This window comes from Marmota flaviventris, chromosome 1 (assembly GCF_047511675.1).
Source record: "Marmota flaviventris isolate mMarFla1 chromosome 1, mMarFla1.hap1, whole genome shotgun sequence".
In the NCBI taxonomy this organism is placed as follows: domain Eukaryota; kingdom Metazoa; phylum Chordata; class Mammalia; order Rodentia; family Sciuridae; genus Marmota; species Marmota flaviventris.
In genome coordinates, this window is record NC_092498.1 from 14956286 (window position 1) to 14972083 (window position 15798).

Sequence of the window (15798 nt, forward strand, 5' to 3'; positions counted from 1 at the left end):
CTGTCCCTAAGATGTATTTCATGCTTCACAGTCTTATTCTGATTAATAAAGTACACAATTTGGCAGGGGAAGTATCTTCTGGAAACTCCAGATTATATTAATATCTGTAGGTTTTATACAGAAGAAAGGGAAAAAGGAAAGAGCGATTGGAGGGACAAAAGGATAAAATATTCTTTTCTTTGTATTCACTTTCAATTTGGAGAGTAATATGAAGCTTTTTCAATCGACAGCCCTTGTTTGAGCGTCCATTTGATTACTTTTCTAAACTCATGCTAACAAAATTCAATGTTAGAGAAAATACAGTGACATTATATCCAATTTATATTTTATAGTGGGGAAGGGGGATGAAACACTTTCATTTTTTTTATGAAGTGCTTCTCTCTTCCTTTATAATTTAGAAATGTCATTTTCCTTGAGCACAAAACAGGAATTCCAAACATCTAAAATATTGACTCCTCTCTACCAGTTAGTAATCATAATCATTTGATATCATATGCTGTAAAATCATGGAATTTCAAAAGCTGGGAAAATCTATACCATTGTAGATCATTTTGTGTGTGTGTGTGTGTGTGTACATGCGCGCGCACGTCGCGAGTACATTGGGGATTGAAGCTAGATCTTTGTGCATATTAGGCAAGTGCTGTACTACTGAGCTATATACCCCCAGCCTTCGTTTGTTGTTTTTAATGTGCAACAACTGTTGTCTGATGAGTGGTTGTTGTTTTACAGAGCAACAGGAATGTAATCCAGTGTGGTCAGTTTGATTTATATACTTCCCATGGATTCCTTAATACTATATTAAAAGGAAAATAAAATGGTCCTGGAGATCTCCCTGGAGGTCCTGGATATATTCCCATTACACAGGAACCCTGCAGGCTATTGAAAAAATCATGAACAAAGTTCAGAAAAGCAAAACAGTTTGGATAGCATCCTGAGTCCCAAAGTGACAAAGTATAGGACACAAGGTACTCTTGAAGCAAAGGTTTCTGGCCAGTGGCTTCAAAAACTTCTTGGGGGTGATCACATGGGAGTTTTCTCCCCAAAAGATTTGAGTTTGTGAGTTCCTGGGCTTTTCTTCTCTGAGCTGCCAGAGTGTTTTACCTATCATATATGTAGATATAAAGCAAGGGAGCAGTGGTAAGTGATGATATCAGACAGAGGAATAATCTTTAAGCTCCCACGGGCCACAGAAAGGCTATTACTTTGAGTGAGATGGAGTTCTTTCAAGGTGTCAATATGAAGAATAACAGGACAAATTTACATGTACCACTGTGGTTTCTAGAGGGCAGGAGGAAGGAGACCAGTTAGGAGTCTACTGCAGTCATCTCATCTCATACAAAGTTGGTAATGGTGAAGGTGATATGAAGTGCTGAGATTCCGAAGGTTTGCCATTAGGATTTAGCTGAAGATTTTTAAAGTAGGTCTTAAGAATCAAAGAAGACTTCAAAGATTCTGTCCTAAACTACTTGAAGGATTGCCAGTAAGTAAGATGGAGAGGACTGCAGGAGGAACAGGTCTCATCAGGAAGGAAGGGAATTCTACAGGATATACTTCAGGTTGAGATGCTTATTATCCAAATAGAGATATGAAAATGGTAATTACATGTTCAAACTACGGCTCCGGAGATAAAAATTTAGACTTATTCATTCATGTACAAACTCCTAGTTGTTTCTCAGACAGATCAGACTTGTTCTTGCCTTGGGGCCCTTGCATTTACTTCACTTCTGCTTAGAGCATCCCTCAGATATCGCAAGGCTTGCTCCTGCACTTCTGCTGTTTTTTTTTTTTTTTTTTTAATTGTCATCTTCTCATTGAGGCCTTGCCTAACCACTCTTAATAGAAAACAGAAATTCCCCTGCCCTCTAGCACTCTTTTTTCTCCATTGTACTTATTACCATCAGACACACTACATATGTACTTGTTTAGTTTTTAAATTTCAACAGAGTAGACATTTGATTTGTTGATTTTATTATTGCTGCATTTGCATTGTCCTGATAGTGTTTTGAATGAGTAAATGTGAGCCAGTAATCAGCATTTTGAATTCTTCCATGGCACAAAGTTTGTTTTGTTCCCTTTTTTTGTGGTATTGATGACTGAACTCAGGGGCACTTACCACTGAGTTACATCCCCAACTCTTTATTTTTTTCATTTCTTTTTTTTTTTTAAACATTTTTTAGTTGTCAATCCATCTTATGTTTGTTTATTTGTTTATTTATTTATTCATATGTGGTGCTGGGAATCAAACCCAGGGCCTCACACTTTTTTTTTAAGAATATTTATTTTTTAGTTGTAGTTGGAAACAATATTTTTATTTATCTATCTATCTATCTATCTATCTATTTGTGATGCTGAGGATTGAACCCAGGGTTTGCATTTGCTAGGTGAGTGATCTACTGCTGTGCCACAACCCTGGCCTTCCCAGCCCTTTTTGAGATAGATCTCACTAAGTTGTACAGACTGGCCTTGAACTTGCTCTCTCTCCTGTTTAGCTGCGGCAGTCTGGCTGGGCACAAATGCCGCAGTCTGGCTGGGCACACAATCACGAGCCACCACACAGCTTGTAGATTCAAACAGCAACTCTTTATTCCCGAACTCACACCAGCCGTCTACAAACACGTTCTGGGGAAATCCACGTTCTCTGCCCAAATCCACCTCCACTGGGCTTCTATCTCCCAAATATACTGTCTGAATCCCGTGAGAACTCAAGGGGAACTCAGGCAGCAGGATACGCCCTATTCCCAGCAGGAATAATCTTAAACCTTAAACCTGGAACCTAAACTGGGAACGCCCTAAACCCGATTATCCTAAACCGGGAACACCCTAATCCACCCTGGTCCTTGAGCAAGGTCACCTACATTCAATGTCACTGCAACATGGGGTACGCTGGCAAGGAAATTGTCATACCTACTTGGCTAATGGCTCCCAGCATTTAGCCTCCCAAATAGCTGGGATTACAGACTTAGAACACTGTACCTGGCACAATATGTATCTCTTGATAAGGGGAAGAAGGTGATATCAAGTGTGTATTTTACCCATCTATAATACGGCATGCACCTTTGTCTCTTAGTATGTCTCTTCCTTGCTTTTGCCTTCTTCCATGGGTTTGGTTATCTTCTAGCTATATCTTCTTGACCCAGTCTTTTGCCTGGTCCTAGCTTCTTGACTTTCCTCCTCATTTTCAGAGCCATCCCTCTCCATATCTTCTGTCCCCTCACTCCACCCCACCCCACCCTATTCTTAAATGTAATTTAGCATAACATTTGTTCTTATATGAAAAGCTTCTCTGGACATTCCCTGGTCATCAGCACAATTTCCCCATTCTTAAATATTTCCTAAAGTGTTACTTGCTTTGCAGAACTTAAATAGCTTGTAGGAGCTTGTAGCTCAGTGGTAGAGTGCTTGCCTCGCATGTGGAGGGCACTGGGTTTGATCCTTAGCACCACATTAAAAAAAATAAAGGCATTGTGTCCATCTACAATTAAAAACATATTTAAAAAAGATAGCTTGTGTATTTTAGTTCCTTTTGTCTAAAAGACTATTTTCCTTTCTTTACCTACTCCATATCTCAATCTTCTACACATTAGAGGTAAATCTGCCTCACTGGTAGGACAAGATTTGTTTTTAAAACTCATCAATTTCATTTTTGGCTCTGGAACTGACATAGAGTAAGTTGCTAGGAATGATTATTTTTCCAAAGATGGTTCTTTTTCTCTTATACAAATCAATTGTGATTTCCTCATCAAGTTGGACAATTTTAATATTAAATATTGCTTATTATTCACATTAAATTATTAGTATTAAATATTACTTATGTTGAATTAAGTATTAAATAGTGCTTAAGATTATTTATTTGATCTATACCTGCTTACCTATAATAAATTTACATATTATACTTATCTTGTATATATTCTTATGCAGTGTTTATCCCAGAGAGGATGATGGGACATCAGAGAAGTGGGAAGAGCACAGTGGGTATTGAGAGGAGCATGTGCATGCAAAGAATGGGCTGGTTAAATATGTGTGTGTGTGTGTGTGTGTGTGTGTAGTAGAATTTCACACAGGTAATGGATTCTTTAGAGCTCCACCCACATCCCTGACTTTCTCTGTTTCTTTCTGCCTCTGGAAAATTTATTACTAAAAGCACCAGAGACTTAGCCTAAGAGCCTTCTCTGGCTGCAGTTGCTCAGCAGCTTGTACTTGAAGCAGGCTGGAAATACTGGGATGTTAATGCCTCTGGGCTAGCCCTCCAACATTGTCTAAGGGGAAACAATGGATAAGCAAACTTCCTCTTGTGCTGGGTGGGCCCCTCAGGCCCCACCCTAAAGCCCCTCTGCGTAGTCCAAATGTCCCCAGAGGGTATTGCTTATTAAGGTACTTTGTGACTTGCTCCCTTTCCCTGTCTCACCCTTCCACTTTCCTACTAGTGCTTCCAGGTGATTACCTCCTGTATGAATGGCTACTTACACTCAAATCAGGTCTCAAGATCTGCTTCTGGGGACTCCATACTAAACCAGTAGATAAATTATTGAGAATAAAGATGATAAATGAGAAATGTTGGATTAGAATGGCAAGCTTGGGTGGGGGATTTGGAGGTGTAGCTCCAAAACTCTCAAAATAAACTATAAAAGGGCTGTGGATATAGCTCAAAAGGGCTGAGGATGTGGTAGAGTGCCCTTGGGTTCAATCCTCGTACTAGAAAAAGAAAAAATAATAATAATTTGAGACAAATGTCTTTGCTAAGTTTTGAGGTTAAAAGGTTTTTTTAAAATTTGGCTCACAAAAACATGCATTGGAGAAAAGATAGCCTCTTCAACAAATGGTGCTGGGAAAACTGGAAATTCATATGCAACAAAATGAAGTTAAACCTCTATCTCTCACCATGCACAAAATTCAACTCAAAGTGGATCAAGGACCTAGGAATTAAACCAGAGACTCTGTGTTTAATAGAAGAAAAAGTAGGCCCTATTCTTCATCATGTGGGATTAGGCCCCAACTTCCTTAATAAGACTCCTATAGCACAAGAATTAAAACCAAGAATCAATAAATGGATGGACTCAAACTAAAAAGTTTCTTCTCAGCAAAAGAAACAAACTGCGAGGTGAATAGAGAGCCTACATCTTGGGAGCAAATTTTTACCCCTCACACATCAGATAGAGCATTAATCTCTAGGGAATGTAAAGAGCTCAAAAAGCTAAGCACCAAAAAAACAAATAACTCAACCAATAAATGGGCCAAGGACATGAACAGACACTTCTCAGAAGAAGATATACAGTTAATTAACAAATATATGAAAAAATGTTCATCATCTCTCATAATTAGAGAAATGCAAATCAAAACTACTCTAAGATATCATCTTACTCCAGTCAGAATGGCAGCTATTTTGAAGACAGACAACAGTAAGTGTTGGTGAGGATATGGGGAAAAAGGCACACTCATACATTGCTTGTGGGATTGCAAATTGGTGTAGCCAATATGGAAAGCAGTATGGAAATTCCTTGGAAAACTGGGAATGGAACCAGCATTTGACCCAGCTATCCCTTTCCTTGGTCTATACCCAAAAGTTATAGGACAGCATATTACAGGGACAATGCCACATCAATGTTTATAGCAGCACAATTCACAATAGCTAAACTGTGGAACCAACCTAGATGCCCCTCAGTAGATGAATAGATTTTAAAAAATGTGGCATATATACACAATGGAATATTACTCAGCAATAAAAAAAGAATAAAATCATGGCATTTTCAGGTAAATGGATGGCATTGGAGAAAATAATGCTAAGTGAAGTTAGCCAATCCCCAAAAAACAAATGCCAAATGTTTTCTCTGCTATAAGGTGACTGACCCATAATGGGGTAGGGAGAGGGAGCATGGGAGGAATAGAGGGGTCGGAAGGGAGGGGCAGGGGGTTAGCAATGATGGTGGAATGTAATAGACATCGTTATCCAAAGTATATGTATGAAGACATGAATTGGTGTGAACATACTTTATATACAAACAGAGATATGAAAAATTGTGCTCTATATGTGTAATAAGAATTGTAATGCAAAAAAACCCCCCAGAACAAAGTACATGTATAAAGACATGAATTGGCGTGAACATACTTTATATACAAAGATATGAAAAATTGTGCTCTATATGTGTACTAAGAATTGTAATGCATTCTGCTGTCCTGTATTTAAAAAAATAAGATTAAAAAAAGAATTGTAATGCATTCCACTGTCATGTATTTAAAAAATAAAGTCAATTAAATATTTTAAAAAGATTTTAAAAATTTGGCTTATATGTATTCTACTAATGTGCTTTGCTGGTAGTCAGTAAATGCTTGATAATGCTATCACTGATTTTCTCTGTTGTTAATGCAATGCATTTGATTTATTGGTACTTTATACCAATTATAAAATGGTCAAACAAAAATTAAGTCTTAAAAATGTTAAATTTATAACAGTAAACTCTTCACACCTTATGAGCCTGAAAAGTAACCTAAAACACTTTCCTACGGTGGAAGGTAATAGCCTGACAAAGTGTTTCATGAAAAAGAAAGAAAGAAAGAGAGAAAGACTGACCTGAGGTTAGAGTGTAGTATTTATCACTTATGTTAGATTCCCATCATGGAACTCTGGAGTGCTGGTTAACTTGTTAAGCTGGTAAATAAAGGTGATTTGATTTTAACCCAGTGTTTCTCAGTGTTATCAATTATGAATTTTTTTTTGTTAGTATCCTTGTCTTGTGGGACAGTTTTAAAAATATTTTTTCCGGTGAATTCTGTATAGGCAGTCTTTGTCCTTATTTTAGCTCTTGCACTGATTTCCTTTAGATGGCTTGAATAATATCAGTTCCCCAGTATTCAAATTATAGTCAAATGACAAATTACCTGTGAATGCATGTAGACTTACTGCTACCTCTTTAGTGTGCAGATCCAAAATCACTTTATAAGTAAGAGATGTACATCTGTTCTCCAGTTCACCAGACAAGAAAGTGTGTTGTGCTGCCACCTTGCCTCCCAGGAACAAACCCACAGGATATATTATCAAAATGGATAATTGAAAGAGCAAAGTGACCAGTAAAGATGAAAGTGCAGCAAAGAAACAGAAAGTGATCTTGCTGGAAGTGAAATTGAATTGGGCCTAACTGGAGTAATAGCGTAAATAACTGACATGGAAACATTGACGCTACCAACCCTGGAGTGACTCTAGCCATCCAGCCAGAGGCACTTAGTGAAGACACACTTAATCAGCACAATGTATTAAAGTATATTAAAGAAATATATAGAAAGAAATATTACTATTCTTGGTTTCACTCTATATTGTAACAACAGTATGAAAGGTTTTAAGGCTTTGACAAACATTTTTCAAGGTCACAGAACAATTGTAATTTCCACCATTGATTATTAAGATGGCTTTGTATAGTTACTTTTATGGTCCTGTGCTATCATGCAAAACATGGGCTGCCTGTGTTTCTCTTACATTTGTCAGTCATCCATCATCTGACCTTAGTGGAAATTAAAAGTTACAAAAGGGACAGGAACCTGTAATGACAAACTGTTTTTTGAAAGGAACCAATATATGAATAAGTAAAAAGTCCTTCTTTTGTATATTGCACACTTTAAATGTCTCTCTGACTTCTATGTGTTGAAATAAGATGGTCCAGTGCTTGTTGTTGGACTTTTCCACATAAATCTGTACTACCCATTTCACTGTTGATGGGCATTTCTGATTTGTAATTGTATTGAAATTCTTTGAGATCTCCTGAGTCACATATGAAATTCCACTTTGGGATATTTGTTATGGATTATGACAGGATTTCTGTGGTTGAAATCTCTCATGAAGAATGAAGGAACATGCTAACAGTATTAAGTCCCCTGAAGTATGTTACCTTAGTTTCTGTCCAACAGGAAGTTTTCTAATGTAAATGCTTTTGCTTGGCTTGGCATGTGTTCTTTCCTTTAAATGTAAGCCCTGGAACTATTATTACATATGAGATGAGAAAGGTTAGCAGAAAGATTTGATCTGCTTTAGTTGATTTCAGTCCTTGGCAGCTGACACATCACTAAGTGTCCTGGATATAAACACTTTTGACTATCTGTTAACTTTTATTCCATGGGATAGTCTCTTAGCCCTGCATATATTAAATTTTCCAAAGGTGTCATCTTGTCCTAGAAAACATAACTTTTCTTTCTGTACTCTCAATGGGAAATAAAACTGCAACTGGATTGCAGTGTTTCTGATGGCTGTTGGTTCATTTAAAATTGATTTCTGCATCTATTATCTATAGATAGTCTGTTTGTAAAATCAAGTTAATATAGGGGTTTGGGGGCTACATGAAAGAAAAGCATGAAAGGATAACAAAGTAAATGAGCATTTTATATAAATTTGTAATGAATAGGGACTGTTTCTATACAAAAGGATTATACGTGCAACTAAACCTGCAGTAAAAATACTGCATTCTTTTTCATTGACAAAAATTATAAGGATTTCAGAATAAGATCTCAAAAGGAGAGTTTATTTTCCCCCTCACATTCACTTTCTAGTCCTTCATATTTGCAAAATACATGTTTAAGCAGTCTACAGGTTATTAGCCCAAAGTAATGCATCCCCCAAATAATGCCTCCCCATTGTGCTTTACATTCTTGCTTTGTATCAATCAGTAAATATTTTGTGTGGAATCAGCTTTAGATAGGTCTTTTGAGAGTAGGAAATTCTGAATTATGTATTAAGTATTACCCAGTAGGAGCTCAAAGTCTAATTGGAGTAATGGAGTTTTCACAGGAAATAGTTGTGAATAAGGTACTCTGCTAGCCTGTGTGCTAGGGTTTTAGGTCACTCGTTCCCCAGTGCCACTTTTTGATGAGCTGGCTGCAAAAGAATCACCTAGGGAACTTGTTAAGAATAAAGATTATTGGGCCAACCCTTACCTTTTCCCTGTAGATTAAAGGTGGGGCTCAGGAATGTGTTTTTCTTTTTAAAAATAACCAGTGCACAGTACAAATTTCAAAAATAGAAGGCTATATGGTAAAAATCCTCTCTTTCATTCTTGTATCCATTCATTCTTCTTTCCCAGAGGCAGTCTCTGCTACCAGTTTCTTGCATATATTTCTAGACATACACCTTGCATCTACAAATGTGTGTTTCTAGGGGGAATATTATATATTACGTACCTGGCTTTTTTTTGTTTTGTTTTGTTTTACAATGTATTTTGGAGCTCTTCCCATAACCCTTCTTATAGAGCTGCTTCAATCTTTTGAAAGGCTGCCTAGTACCAGTCTGGAAAAGCTCTGCATGGGATTCTAACGCTAGTTTGGGGAGCCATATTTAGACCAAATTTATTAAAGGGTTTAGAAAAAGTTTTCTTGGAATGTTAATTCTTTAAGTTTTGCCTTTCATAAGGAGTTGGACTAGCAAATATTTAATGAACATCTAGATTCAAACAAACTTTTGTATAAGTTTCTTCTTTGCAAAAGTTATTAGGTAGAATTCATCAGTCAAATATATTAAGACAGTAGTATGTATTTGTTTTTTTCATAAAGGAGATAACTTGTGATGGTGGAATCAGTTAGAAGCAAGGATTTTCTACCTTTGAGCTCTAGGTGTTCGTTATTGTTCATCTTTCTTTAATGTTAAGGGAGGTAGGGGTGAACAGAGAAGGCAGAAGGCAATTAGTACATTATACCAAAAATTTTGCTCTATAAAATGATAATTTTGGCAACTGAGGGTGTAGCTCAGTGGTAGAGCACTTGCCTAGCATGTGTGAACTCCTGGATTCATTTTTTCTCCTCCAAGACGATTTATAAAATTCTTAATTAAATTTTCACATAATATTCATTTTGGGCAGTTTTTTTTTTTTTTTCTGTATCACTGATTATTTTTCTTTTGTATCGCTGGTTATACATAAAAGTATAGTTTTTATTTCCACAAAATAGCAGGTGCACTGGGCACTGTTTGTATTATAGCTTCCCTTAGTCTCTGTGGACACACCTCATGCAGCTGGAGAGGTGGAAAGTTGACTAGTGAAGAGGAACTAGAAAATGTTAGTTTGAGAGATAGAATGACTAGTGGAAGGACCACAGGTCTTTTTTTTTTTTTGATATTTCAGAAATGTTATACACCATTTTCTTGTTTAGAAGGAATTCAATAGAAATTATTACCTTCATGAGAGAATGGTTTATTTGTGCGTATTCATAATTTGCATTACCTACTCTGTGTTCATTGTCAAGAGACAACAACAAGTAACAGTAAGCATGTCTTCTGCACTCAGGAAGCCAAGAGTTTAAGATGCCAGCATAGAAGTAATGTTTGACACATGTGTTTCATGTACTCATCATGAAATGATTTCATTAGAAGCTTGACAACAGGATTTTTAGTTTTTTGTTGTCCTTTTGTAGTTATACATGATAGTAGAATGTATTTGGGCATATTATACATACATGGAGTATAACTGGGATCATGTGCTTGGAACTGAGAGAGTCTTAGGGAGTTTAGTTCAGGAAACAGGGTATTCAAAATAGCTCAGTATTAGGCGAAAATGAGTGGAAATGTACATCAATAAAATGTTGAGGGACTTCCTTGGGGTGCTCAAGTGTGGTTGCACTGACAAAGAATTTGTGCTAGACTTTGAAGATGAGGCAGGGTAAGACTGCTTGGTAAAGAATGGAGAGGGAAAAAAAAAGAATGGAGAGAGTATTTTTAAGTAAGAGGAATATCTAATGAAGCCCATTGATACTAAGGTCTTAAAGATTATTTGATGACCACTCTCCTAGCACCAAGAGTAGAAAATATAAATGAGAGCATTATCCAAGAGAAATAGTGTTTGGCAGATCCCAGGGAATTCTGGTTGGCCATTAATTCAATTCTCTTCTTATCAAGTGTCCAAAAAAGCCAGCTAAGCAACATTTGAGAAGATTAAGACAATAGAATGTGCTAAAGTTGTCACTGCCCCACTCACCAAATGGCAGTGAGGCGGTTCTGTAGATGGGAGCTATTCATCAAAGGTCAGATTGTCACCACACAGGAAAGCCCACTCCTGTCCCCTACACAATAGTCTAATAAACATGGAATGTTTTGCTGGTAGGAAAAACTGAAAGTTTTAATCTGAAGGAAAATTTGACAGGGGAAATAAATGGAATGGAAGAGACCAGAGAAAATTTAGTGTCAGATTTGAAAGTGATTCTTACAAAACTTGCTTTCAAAGCTGTACATTTTATGCATCCTACTGCAATTGCTCTTAACATGTCTGTTAGAAGACATAGTGATTCTAGAATTCTTTTAATGGGGGGTGAGGGGCAGAGTGAGTAGGCTTAATGAAGAGTGGAGAGCAGTTGTCTGTCCCTCCCCGAGAGAGGAACTGAAGTGTATGTAGTAATTCCTTTTAGTGCTCTTCAAAGATCCAAAATAATCTTGGTTTAGGAAAATTAAAATTTTATGTTAAATTTGTTTTTTTAAAATTATGTTTTATTTGATAAAGTGGACTTTTAAAGGTTTATTCATTTATCAAATTTAATGTTTTTGCTGATTTACCAAATTTGTTAAATGTTTAGATTTAGAAATAAATGTAGCTGTAAGTGTTCTGATGGTTGATTGAAAATTGGCCAAAATCCGCTGACATTTTAGTAAAACAGATTAAATGGTATGAGAAGGGACATGAAGAATAGAATCCAGAGAGGGCAATTTCTGGGTTTTTGAGGACTAATAGCTAAGTTTTGACTAATCAAAACGCCTGTTTCTTTCTCTTCCCTAAGCTTTATGGGAGTCTCACTTATGTATCTTAGATGTTCATAGATGAGCTTATTGATATGAGCCCACTTTAGGTTTTTATGGACACATAACATTTTTCTCTCATTTCTGACACCGCTATTTAAAAGTGGGAATATAGCTGGGTGCAATAGCACACACCTGCAATCCCAGCAGCTGGGGAGGCTACAGCAGGAAGATCATGGTTTCTAAGCCAGCCTCAGCAAATGCAAGGGGCTAAGCAACTCAGTGAGATCCTGTTTCTAAATAAAAATACAAAATAGGACTGGGGATGTGGCTCAGTGGTCAAGTGTCTCTTAGTTCAATCCCCAGCACACCCTCCCACCCCTATTGGCTGGTTCTTTTTTCCCCCTTCTTATTAATTTGTAGGAGTTCATTATATTCTAGATAAAATTTCTTTAATGGTTATCTGTATTATAATGTCTTCTACTCTGGTTTATTTCATTCTTTATCATTAAATAAACAAGTTATTTTAAATATGGCTTCAATTAAAAGTTGTTCCACTTATAGAGAGTACTTTTTATGTTTTGATTAAGATGACCCTTCCTGCTGTGTTTGGTGGAACATGCCTGTAACCTCAGCTACTCACTTGTAATCCCAGATACTCAAGAGGTGGAGGCAGGAGGATTTCAGGTTCAATTTAGTGAGACTTTCTCTCTCAAAATAAAAAAGGACAAGGATGTAGCTAAGTGGTAGAGTACCTTTGGATTCAATCCCCAATACTGACAGAAAACCAAAACCAAAAACATAAGAAAGACAACCCTTCCTGCCACAAAGTCCTAAAGATATTTTCTACATTGTGTTGCATAATCTTTGTACTTTCTCCTTTTGTGTTTAGGTTTATAATCCCATGCAGATATATACAGTGTGTCTCTGGAACTCTATTGAAAACTTGCCTGTCCTTGTTCATGTGACCTGCAGTGCCTCCTAGGTTAAACATAAATGTCCACATATGCATAGATTTTTTTGGGGGGTAGGGTTGGGTACAGGCATCTGTTCTGAGTTACCTTGATTCCTATAGCTTTAAAATAAATCTTGATACCTGGTAGATGTTTTTCCCCCTAAGAATGCCTTGCATATTCTTGGCCCTTTATATTTCCACAGATTTTGATTGGGATTAAATTGAATGTATAAATCACTTTGAGAAAAATTAATCTTTACCTTATTGAAACTATGTGATCATGATGTAAATCTCTCTTTATTTAAGGTCTTGTTTAAAGTCTTTCAATGATGTTTTATAATTAAATTTATTTCAGTGTTTCTTAGCATTTTTAATGTAATTTGTACATGAAGTTTTGTTTTGTTTATTTGGTATTGGGGATTGAACTCAGGGGGGGCAGTTTACTATCAAACTTGAGATCCTTCTGCCTTAGCCTCCTGAGTAACAAGTGTTACAGGTGTATGCCACAATGCCTGACTGCTCATCATGTTTTATTTCATTTTTTATCTTTCTATTGTTGATATAAGGAGATATGATTATTTTTATATACTGATTATATCTAGCAATTGATTCTGATAATTTATCATTTTTGTGTTCTCTGCATGTGCTACCATTGCATTTGCAAATAACAGCTTTTAATTGTCCAATTCTTTTACCCTTTTATTATTTTTCTTATTTTACTATACCATCTTGCTTCTGCAGCAAAATGCTTAGCAGAAGTGGTACCATCAAGTGTTTCTCCTGTGTTCTTAATCTGAAAGTGACTGCTTTCATGTTATTTGCATAGAATTTTTTAAGAGTTACCTTTTATTGGAGTTATCCTCTACTTTTAGTTTGCTGAGAGGTTCTGTTTGTTTGCTTTTTTTTGTTTGTTTGTTTGCTTTTTTAATCACAAGTTAATGTTGAACTTTATCAAATATTTGCCCTGTATGTTTTAAAAGTGTAATATGCTTTTTAAAATTTTAATCTATTAATGTGGTTAATTTCACTGGTTATTATTATTTTTTTTATATTAAAAAGTACCTTGCATTCCTGTGATAGACCAAACTTTCTATTTGTATCTTTGCTTATAAGCAAGAGTGACCTACAATCATCCTTTCCAAGGTACTAAGGTTATGCTATCATTAAAATGATCTAGGGAATTAAACCTTTTCCTACTCTCTAGAGCAAGGTTTACATAATAATTAAAATTATTTATTTACTGAATGTTTGATAGAACTTGCTTGTGATGTCACCTAGACTTGAAGTTTTCTTTATAGGTTGATTACATATATATATATATATGTGTAATTCACACATATATGCCTTTTTAAATTTCATAACATTGTTCATAATACCATCTCTTATCTTGATCTTGCTACGGTTTGCCAATTTTGTGAGTCTTTTCAAGGAATTCATTTTTTTTTTAAAAAAATATTTTTTTAGTTGTAGTTGGACACAATACCTTTATTTTATTCATTTATTTTTATGTGGTGCCGAGAATAGAACCCAACGCCTTGCACGTGTTAGGCAAGAGCTCTACTGCTGAGCCACAACCCCAGCCCCTCAAAGAATCCATTTTTGACTTAGATCCTCTGTTACCTGTTTGTTTTTTATGTCATCAATTTCTACTCTTTATGCTTTTATTTCTGTTTTTAAGATGTATTTTATTACTCTTTTTTTTTTTTAACTTCTTGAGCATATGCTTAACTCAGTAGTTTCAGCTTCTCTTTTTTTTTTTTTCTTATTGTATTTTAGACATGATCTTGTTACATTACTCAGGCTGGCCTTGAAATCTGTATTCTCCTGCCTCAGTTTTCTGAGTAGCTGGGATTACAGGTACACATCACCAGCCCAGCTCAGCCTTTTTCTAACACATTCATTTAGGGATATACGTTTCTGTTTGTAAGTTCTGCATCCAGTAAATTTTTTTATATAGTGTTTTCATTGTGTTCTCAATTTTTCAGGTTTTCATTATGGTTTTTCTTTTGAGTCATACTTTATTGACACTAATTCCAGAATAGATTTTGCATAATGGTTTAGGATTTTATAGCTTATTTTATTGCATTATTTTCAATGTTTATACTGCTGCTGAGTATTTGGGTGATTCTCCCCCACAATATTTAGCAAATATATAGAGAAACAAATAAAATTTATCCTTGCATATGTTTTTGTATTATACAGAATTTGCTGGTTGTAGTACATTTCTCTGCTCAATTTCCAAATATTTTTTTATAATTAAGTTAATATTTATTTTATTTTTCTTTATATTAGCTGTGTTGGAGTAGAAGAACATCATGCTGTTGACATTGACCTGTATCACTGTCCCAACTGTGCAGTACTACATGGTTCCTCCTTGAGTAAGTACTGGATGCTTGAAAAATTGATATTTTGAAAACATGTGTGTGATAATGCTTTAATGATATTCTGATTAATTACATTATACCCACTAAGAATTATAGGGAAGATTTCACTGAAGATATTTAGAATGTAGTTTTTGTCTGAATTTAAAATAACTTATTAAGTAAGTCAAAAGAATAAGGGAAAAATACTAGTATTTTAAATTCTCAGTTCAGATGCTTCCAAAGAACAAATTGTAATATTAATTGTCACTGTAAAAATATGAGAGAAAATATAAACATTTCTTTAAAATTTTGGCTTGCAAACTAGTGTTTCTGTTCACAAAATTTAAAGGGAAACTGTAGGTTTTGTCATTTTAAAACTAAAAGTCATCTTTGCCTGAAGATACCTTGTTATAGAAGTGGGTGGGATGTAGGTAATGTACCACTTTTTTACTTTATCCTAGTACTTTAAAAAAAAAAAGAATAGAGGGCTGGGGTTGTGGCTCAGCAGTAGAGCACTCACCTAGTACATGCGAGGCCCTGGGTTCGATCCTCAGCACCACATAAAAATAAATAAATAAAATAAAGGTATTGTGTACAACTAAAAAAAAAAAAAAAAAAAAGAAATGTTGCTCTGAAGTTATTGAAAATAGATTACTAGCAAGTGACTGCTCATCTATCTGTTTTGTTAGAAATATTAGTAGTTTTTCTAACAGTTTCTTTGTAAGAGAATTAGAAATTTAGACTATGAGTGCGTTGAAGTATTTTTGTAGGAAACACAGGTTATTTAA

General features: G+C 35.6%; 1 protein-coding gene across 1 annotated transcript in view; it reads left to right on the forward strand.

Moving 5' to 3' along the window:
- The window catches only part of Kdm7a (lysine demethylase 7A), a 78430-nt gene that overhangs the window by 14403 nt on the left and 48229 nt on the right, over positions 1-15798 (forward strand). The window contains exon 2 of the mRNA XM_071611702.1: positions 14940-15025. Coding sequence (XP_071467803.1) covers positions 14940-15025 — 86 coding nt within the window. The remainder of the gene's footprint in view (positions 1-14939; positions 15026-15798) is intronic.